Source organism: Galeopterus variegatus, unplaced genomic scaffold (genome assembly GCF_000696425.1).
Source record: "Galeopterus variegatus unplaced genomic scaffold, G_variegatus-3.0.2 Scaffold5097, whole genome shotgun sequence".
In the NCBI taxonomy this organism is placed as follows: Eukaryota; Metazoa; Chordata; class Mammalia; order Dermoptera; family Cynocephalidae; genus Galeopterus; species Galeopterus variegatus.
The window spans coordinates 90198-99858 of NW_007731208.1; the positions used below are offsets into that span (position 1 = coordinate 90198).

The following is a 9661-nucleotide window of genomic DNA, read 5'->3' on the forward strand; positions in this document are numbered from 1 at the left end:
TCCGTTGCCGGACATGGAAAAAAAAAAAAAAAAAAAAAAAAAAAAAAGAATATATCTTCCAGATCCTATCAGTATCTACAAATCTCTGTAAATTCAGCCTTGCCTCCAGCTTACTGAGAAAATGAAGGCATTTTTTTTTTTGGTTCTCCATTGAAATTCCTGTTAATCTGTGTATTTACGTGGCTCTCCCTCCACCTGTGTTCCAGTGCCTTCATTTTCATCACAGGAGAACTCTCTCTCATCTTCAGTAGGACCGACTTCCATCGTTGTGACAAATACCCTTCATTATTAACAATTTTTCATCTTTTCCAACTTCTCTTGAGATTTTTCTCTTCTTTCTGATCCCTAAACACTAGAGTCACCCAGTTTTTACACAGGCACTCCCCTCTTCTTTTATAGCTTACACTTAATATTCTCTTCTTTTATAGGACCTCTTATGAAGATTAAATGAGATGATGCATTTAAAACATTCATCACATTCGCTAAACAAAAGTACTGAAAAAAACTTGGTCTCTTTTTCAAAATAGGAAAACTAAGTTTTTGGAAATTTAACACCTCTAAGATATCATAGTTAATAGTGTCAGGCAGCCATGCTTTAGTTCTAGCTTTCCAATTCCAATGTCCTAAATAACTAGTCTTACTGCTTCCACCTAGATAGATGTCCTATAGGAAACACACATTCAACATAACCTTACTGAAAAGAAATTAATTTTTTTTGCATAGGGTAAGAAAATATTTTAGAGTCTGAAGGTCTTGGCTCAAATCATGACTGCCACATATTCTAATGCACAAATCACTTATCTCCTAACTTCTGTTTCCTTCTCTGTTAATGTGGAATAGCACTGCTCTACCTTTGTTTGAGGGCTGTAGGAAGGTTAAGTAGGATTATGTACAAAATCTTTTTGTATAGTTCTTTAGTCTTTACAGAGCCTTATTTGTCATTTATCTCTTCCTCCACAGAGCTCTATTACTTTAAAAATTTGTTATGTTAATTAATCTACCATGATTTTATATCCTTCTCCTTTTATTACTAAAAATCTCTGCTTCTCTTCACAGCAAAACCTCTAGAAAGGTCTATATTCAGTCTCAACTCTCTCAAATGTCATTCAATCTGGATTTTACTTTTTTTTTTTCCTTTTTGTCTTTTTTACTGACCGGCAACAGGATCACAACCCTTGGTGTTGCGCCCACACCGCGCTNGGCGGGAGTGCCACCGCACTCCCAAGCGGCGCACTCTCCAGTGCGCCACCGGGCCGGCCCTGGATTTTACTTCTATTACTTCCCTGGCATTGCTTTCACTGGAATGACAAATGACCTCCATGATGATGGTCCCACAGTCACCTACCTGCCTTCATGCAACCTGACCTCTCAGCAGAAAATTTTTATCTGAACTGACCACTTTCTCCTTTTTAAAACCCACTTTTCTCTTGGGTCCCATGATATTCTCCTTTTCTACCTCACTAGCTTCTCATTTCATTCTCCTGCTTCTGTCCTACCTCTAAATATTGAATTTCCTTAGTATTATAACTTTAGGTCTTGTCATATTTTATATTCATACAACATTCAGTAAATATTAAGTAAATTTAATAAAAAATATTTAAATATTTTTACTAAATAGGTTAAGGAAAAATCCATAAACAAAACAGACTGATCCATTAGTAGAAAAAAAAATCTAAAAGTTTTAAAAGGATAATAAAATGGTGATTAAATTACATAATATGATAAAAAGGTATTAACTGCTATAAACAACAACAAAAAAGTACAAAAACAAAAGAAGGTGCTAAGAATAGGGAATCGTAGAGTAGAGGGACGGGGGAGACAGCAATTTTAAATACTGAGATCACTATAGGCATCGGTGAAAAGGGAATTTGAGCAAAGGTTGAATGAGTTAAGAAAATACCTTAGCTTATTTTCTTTAAAAGGCAGAACCTGGGATTCCATTAAGATGGTGTATATGGGAAAATTATACCAGTGAACAAGAATGGAAAAAAAGAGTGAAACAGGAAAACAGGGAAGGCAGATCCAAAAGTCCATTACCGAGCTGGATAATGCTGTGTACAATTCCATGTAAAGAACCATGTAGAAGGAACCTCAGAATTTTCCACTCCAGACTTGGAAAAGGGGAATATTTATTCACTGTCTTCCACTTCCATCCCCGCCCTGATACCCTGGTCAAGAATTGAGCCAAATGGTTTTAGTTTCCTCACACTTCCAGATTCACATATGCACCAAAACAGCTGAGTGGTCTCCTTCAGGACAGCAGAGGAGCAGAGAAACCCTGGGGCGGGACGCTGCGAGTAAAGCTGCATCTGCATTCAAGTGGTTGCAACAGCAATGGCTACAACAAAAAGGGGAGGTGAGAGGATGTGAGACAGGCATAAAAGATGTGGAATATAGGGAGCTATGCTTGAGTGAAGAACAGTTTAAGAAGAAACATGCCTAATGTTCAAAGATCAGGAAAGCAGCCAAAGTAGCTAAAATGAAGTGAATGAGCAGAAGAACTGCAGAAGTCAGAAAGATGGGTCCGGATCGTATACGGCCTTGTAGTCCTTTGTAGAACTTTTCAAAGGCCCTTCATTTACCTCAAAGACTTTCTTTTCATCGGAGAAGATCTGTATTTGATTTATACTTTCTTCAGCATTTGCTCTGACCTCGATGATGAGACTAGCACAAAGAGGCAAGAGTAGAAGCAGGGAACAGGGTCTGGAGGCTCGTGAGGTAATGCAGGAAAAAGAGAAATTTGGCTCAGAACCAAGATGATAGGGTATGTGGTGAGAAGTAATCAGATTTTGAATATATTTGAAAAAAGTGCCATGGGATTTTTTGACAGATTGCATGTAGATTTCAAGAGAAAAGGGAGTCTGAGAAGATGCCAAGAATTTTGGCATGAGCAACCAGAAGGAAGAAGTTGCTGTCAGTTGAAATGGGGAATATTATGAAGGGGGAAATCAAGATTTCAATTTTGGTCATGGTGAGTTTGAGATGTCTATCAGAAATTATTCAGGTAAAGATATGATATGTTTACATATGTATCTGGAGTTTGAGAGAGTATTTATTTGGCTGCTGATATAAACTTGGGCTCACTGGAAAATAAACAGTATTTAAAGCCATGAAACTGGTTGAGATCACCAACATAGTGAGAGTTCATAAAGAAAAAAGAAACTAGAACTGAATCCCAATATTAAGAATTTGGGTGGGGAAGGAGCTGGGGCACATGAAGGAGAAGACAGCAAAGCAGACAAAGTGCCAACTATTAAGATAGAAAATACCTAGGATAATGTGCTGTCTTGATAGGCTATTGAACACAGCATAGAAAGAAGGAGGGAATTATTACTATATAATAATGCTACTGATGATTCAAAGTATTTAAAAACAGAGAATTGGTCCTGTGTTTAGAAATGCAGAGGCCTGGATAACTTGATAAAGCAATTTTGGTAGAATAGTGGGAGGCAGAGTCTGATTTAACTGAATTAAGATAAGAAAAAAAGGAGATACCAGAGTCTGTTAACATAGGTACCCCTTTGAGGAATTTTGTTCCAAAGGCCAGCAAGTAAGTGAAGCACTGGCTGCAGTGGGAAATAGAGTCAAGGACTGTGTGTGTGAGTGTGTGTGTGTGTGTGTGTGTGTGTGTGTGTGTGTGTGTGTGTGTGTGTGTGTGTGTGTTTGTGTACCCATTCCAGAAATATAAGAAAATGGAAGGAATACTGCTTCAGAAAAATCCTTGACCATTGCCCTCTTTCTATATATTCTATTTGTTTAGCATAGATTTACTTGCAATATCTAAAACCTCAAATATAAATATAAATATCTTACCTTATCTCTAAGCTTCAGACTAATATATCCAACTGTCTGCCTAATACCTCTATATATCAGTCTCCAGATATCTCAAACTTATCATGCTTGACACAGAAATCTTGACTTCCAAGTGCCACCCATATCTCAGAATATAATATCCGGTCCAACCGATTGCTCGACCTAGAATCAAGTCATATATTTGGTTCTTTCCTTTCTTGTACCATATTCATCAGCAAGTACCATTATCATTCTCCATAGTAAATCTCAAAGTTGTCTGTTTCAATCACTACCACCCATACTCCAGCCACCATCATCTCTGATCAACTACTGCTATAAAAGACTCCTAACAAGAATTCTTTCCTGTTTCCCTGAGTTCCAGCTCTGTCCACAGTCCTCAGTCTGAAATACAAATCTGGGTCCTCTCCATTAGCTTCGGGCAACTCCAGTACAGCCTTCTCTTCCAGTCAGAGGAGTTTGGGAAGGATAGATGTAGGAAGGGAGCAGCTGGTTTTATCCTCACAAACCTCTGTCCTTTTCCCAAAAGGACTTAGAAGCAGAAATTGCTGCACTTGGAGAGAGTCCTCAGGGACTCAGGAAAGGCTCTGACCTTGTCTCATGGAGTTGGTGCAAGGAAACTCCTCTGACCCGGGGCTCACACCCCAAGGGTTTCCTACAGCCCATGCCTCCTCCCCATTTAGTGGTACTAAGTCATGCTTCCAAGGACTCATGCCTTACTCACCAGCAGCTGTGAGCACTTCAGGTGGGGCCTACTTGTGCCTTGATCTTTGCTGTGCCTCTCCTCACACTTACCACCTTTTTTGTATGTCTCCTAAGAAAGACAGCCTCATGAAAACACATGCACTGCAACCAACTCCCATCTGAGTATAACCTGGAAGGGCAGGAGTTCCAACCTAACCATGTCAAGGTCATCCATTAGGTGTTTTATTTTGCATTTATATCACATATTAACCTGAGCTATGCATTAATATCCAGCTTGTGACCTTGGTATGGCACTTCTCTAATCCTTGATCTGTTTTTTTATCCCTAAGCTGAAGATAACATTTACAATTTTTTCTACCTTTCTGGGTGGATGAGAGAATCTAAGTATATAATTGACAGGCCATTATGAATGTGATTAGTTGTTATTAATAATCACTAACCATCTATAAATAATAAAGGGTGGTCTCTCTATCTATAGCTAACTTTAATGCCTGATATTTTTCAGAGAAGGAAGCTGGGTTCCCCATGGCCTTTTCCTGTCCTAATTCCCCATAATACTTCTTAAAAAGTGATCTCAGAGCCCTGTACCTCAGTCACACCCACTCCCCTCCCTCAGAGGTGTCCTGGACCTAACTTCATCCTTCCTAACACTTGCCCCTCAGTGGGTGTGGACTCAGCCCACCCCCTATCATAAGTCCAGTCCCCTGGGATTCTGGGATAAAGTGGAATTCCTACATAGTACCTTTAAAGTTCAGCCTAAATTCATCATGCATAGCCAGGACAAGGGGATATAGCCTATGTTAAAGCACCTTGCTGAAATCTTATGTGGCCAAAGTTGATGTCAGAGGCAAAAACAAACAAACAAAAGATAAATCAGCCTTGGTCTGAGGGGAAGCTCATGATGGAACAGAGGACACCCTGGTTAAGTTGGACCTACCATGCTCATAGGAAACAGGGACTGGGGCTATGGTTGCGGTGGCTGAGGTGACATAGGCTTGATTGAGTAAGTAGGGCTTGGAGTGAGAGCATCTGGACCAGAGCCAGACAAACATGCAGGGTTTGAGGAAACAAGCACCTTACTTTTGCCCCTGACTCCAGAGGATATCAGCATGACGTCATGGGGGCAGGGATGAAAAGTGCAGAGGGTCAGAGTGAGCCTGGCTCAGGTAACTGTGCTGGAGATCGCTTCTAGGATAGTTGAACACTTCAGCTCTGTTTAAGCACTTTACTCCTTCTTCCCTTGTCTTTCGTATGGTCGGTATTCTTTGATATTTATCTATTTATTTACCTTTTCTCGTGTTCTTCATTTCCTGCAGCTTGTCCACATTTCTATCTGGATCATTTTCCTTCTGCCTGAAGAAATACTTTTAGTTCTGCTTTTGTTGCAGGCCTCATAGTTACACATTCCATCAACACTTGTAAATAGAACTCTTTCAGTCATCTTCATGAGTGAGATATTTTCACTAGGAATAGAATTCTAGCTGGGCAGTTCTTTTTTTTTCACCCACTTTAAAACAATCCGTTGCAGCCTGCCTTCCCTTGCTTTTGCTGAAGTAGCTGTCAGTCTAAACCATGTTCCCTAAACTGTAATGCATTCCTGCTCACAACCTGGGCTACTGGTAAGACTTTTTTCTTTCATTATTTAATTTTTGCACTTCTCATATGTGTTCAGGTATATGTGCTTGGAGTTACTTGTGATTCTTTTTTTTCTAGCCCCAGGGCTAGAAATTTTTTTCAATTTCATTTATGTTTATTTTTGTGGAGTACAGTGTGTCGTTTCAATACATTCATATCCTGCACAACAATTCACTTAGATAGATAGTATAGTTTTGTCCCATTAGTTTACCCCTAATCTTGCCCCCCATCCCCACCCCTCACAGCCTATGGTAACTATTATTCTACTCTTCTTTTTTTTTAACACACAAAAATTAACATCCTTACTGCAAAAAGAACACTTAAAATGAGGTAGAAAAATCTAAGCAGAAATTTGGTGAAGGACGTGAGTGGATAAGTCACACACCCCGAAAAAACACACGTAGTTAATAACCACATGCTAGGATCTAGTTGCAGCTGGGGGCAGGGCTGGCCCAGCCCCCACCTCAGGATCCCAGGCATCAGCTGGTTCCATTCCTGGCCTGGATGTGCGGAGAGGGCAAGGCTAAGTTCCACAGCCCCGTCGCAGGAACCCCAGGCATCAGGTTGGTGCCGTTGCTGGCCTGGATGTGTGGCAGCAGGGGCAGGGCTAAGGCTCCGGTCTCTCAGGACCCCTGGCTTTGGGATGGCACCATTGCAGGCTTGGATGTGTGGCCATGGGGGCAGGGCTAAGGCCCATGGCCATTGAGTTTCAGGAACTCTGGGCATCACGCTGGCTCCATTGATGGCCTGGATGTGCCTAGCTGTGACTGGTGATCACAAAGGACCTTGTGGGCACTGTAAGGACTTTGCAATGTTCCTTCTTTCTCTCAAAGTAAAAGCCTGAGTTTTGAACAAAGTAACATTATTTAACATATTTTTTAAAGTTTTCTCTGGCTTACATTAAGAGAACAGCACAAAGAGGTAGGGGTAAAAGGAGGATTAAAGAGTCTATTGGATTAATCCAGAGAAGGTAGGATGGTGTTTCTGAATGAAAATGGTAGCAAAGTATGTAGTGAGAAGCAATCAGACTTTTTTATTTATTTGAAAAAAGTGCCAATGGATTTCTTAAGAGTGGATACAGAATATGAGAGAAAAAGTGTTCAAAGATAATATCACTTCTGGCTTGAGCAATAGGAAGGAGGGAAGGCGTTGTGGGATCACTAAGGGGAAGATCTCACACTCAAGCACTACTCAAGTTCCTACCACTGCATGGATGGCATGCAGCTTTGTGTCCTAGTTTGGGAATGTTGAGATGTCCTAGTTATTGGGCGATTAGAAATATCGAAACTATGCCCAGACTACTGCATCAAGTTTCCTGTATCCTAATCTTGTCCTCTTTGTATGAGGGTAAAATTTTATGTACCTGTAGGCTACTCGTATTTATTATTTGTGGTGTGTTTGTGTGCCAGACTCCAATGAGCTAATACAGAAGGTAATTTTCCTTTTACTATCTGTGATTTGTCCTGGTCTTTGTATGAGGGTAAAATTTTATGTACCTGTAGGCTACTCGTATTTATTATTTGTGGTGTCTTTGTGTGCCAGACTCCAATGAGCTAATACAGAAGGTAATTTTCCTTTTACTATCTGTGATTTGTCCTGTTTGTGCTGATGTTAGATGTATTACCTGGGTATAGGATCCTTATCCTACTGGACTTGTACTGGAAACAATACTATTTTTTCTTTCTTAGGGATGGATACGGCCTGAAGACTGACATCATTCCTTGAATAAGTTAACAGGAGAATAAGCAGATCTTTCTTGTTGGAAGTAACTTATTTTAATGCATGCTGCTCTCTATGTATATTTAAGTATCGTTAGTGTCTAGTATTATTTTTAGGCTTACTACCTACCCCCAACTATGCTCAGAAGAAACAATCAAGAATTTTTGACTACATTAGAAGTAATGTAGTACATCATTTCTCTGGGGTATTTGTTTTTATGTCAGAGGGAATTATGGGAGCAGAGGTGGAAATAAGGGGAAGGTGGACTCTAGGTTCTTGCTATGCCCTTTCCTCCTGGACAGCTTCCAACCTTCCACACCCTATCTTCAAAAGGCTTGGAGATTCTCTTTCAAAGCTAAATAATAGGGGTAGGTAAATAGATAAAGATACATGTAGAGATGGAGGTATATAATTCCTAAGCAATTCCTTCTTGTCTCTGAGGAAACAAGAAGGTCACAAGATAAAAGTAGAGCAAGACATTTGTGGAAGATGGTATATGAGGACTTGTCTGAAAAGCCCATTTGTGTTGTCAGGATTAATGGTGAGGGAAATACCTAGTATGTACATTTACATGGGACAGGGGAAAAGAGAGAGGAGAGAAACACAAATCAATATTCCCACTTCTTAACTGCTTTTTCTTGCTTGTATTACTTCCACTATGCCGGGCCTTGGGATGAGGAGTTCACAGAACAGAATCTGTTTTAATTATCATTCCCTTCTATGCCTATGGACATACAAATAAGTGCTGCATCCCCACCTTAACAGTCTATGTATCCCAAGCCCCTAGTACAGAATTAGCTAAATTAGTGAATAAATGAGCAATTCACATTCTTGTTGAAAACATAGGATGCATCTCTGTGCAAAGAAAGAGTTACATGATATGTAAAGAAAAGTCAGAAAACTTTTTATGCAAAGTGTTTAATGAGAAGGATTCGTCATGAAGATTGAGAAGTAAAAAGAAGACAAAGAACACAGAAACTGGCTACGTTGAAGAAATAACTTTCTCACTTAGCACCTGCAGGCCCAGACTGCTGCAAACTCCCCAACACTGGGACTGTTAAGCCAGAAGCTGTGCAGCACCTGTCAGAGTGATTGGGGAAGTATTCCCACATCAGATGTACTGTTGGTCCTCACCAAGGTCCTGAGTGGATAGTTCACCACATCCCTAATAACTCATGACAGAAACTCAGATCTTCACAATCTCTTAAGTGGAAGCATCTTTGTGCCTTTAGGTAAAGTTCCCAGGAGGCCAGTGGATCAAGACTCTGTCAAGTTACTGATAAGAGTGAAGACTCTGTGGAAGTCAGCAAAGCCAGCAGGTTAAGTCCAGAGACTACCGGAGGACACAGACCCTCAAGTTCTGAACAGACTGGTGGGTCTGTGAGTTTCAGGACATTATTTCTTTTTATTTTTTTTTTAATGCCAGGAAAAATCTAAACACGGAGACTCTGGCAGCCCTCTCCTTCTTATCATACCCTGCCCCCAACTTCAGCATGCAACCTGCCCCACTCTTTCTCCACCTGTCCCTCACTCTACTTTTACACATCCTTTTTCAGGAATAGTCCTAAGACTTGCTCACGAATCTGCTTGGTCTTGACACCATAGATGATGGGATTGATCATGGGTGGGAAGAGGAGATAGAAATTGGCAAAAAGAATGTGGACATGAGGGGCAGCCTTGCGAGCTACACGATGCATGACTGATGAGATGACCACAGGTGTGTAGAAGGCTAGGATGGCACCTATGTGAGACACACATGTCCCAAATGCCTTGTAGCGGGCCTCCTGAGAGG

The 9661-nt window shown here is 40.6% G+C and overlaps 1 protein-coding gene across 1 annotated transcript in view; it reads right to left on the reverse strand.

Annotated features, from left to right (window-relative positions):
• Positions 1-9320: 9320 nt before the first annotated feature.
• Positions 9321-9661, reverse strand: part of LOC103604342 (olfactory receptor 52K1) — a 1832-nt gene continuing 1491 nt past the window's right edge. The window contains exon 2 of the mRNA XM_008588901.1: positions 9321-9610. Within this exon, the coding sequence (XP_008587123.1) occupies positions 9408-9610 (203 nt within the window). The 3' untranslated portion in view covers positions 9321-9407. The remainder of the gene's footprint in view (positions 9611-9661) is intronic.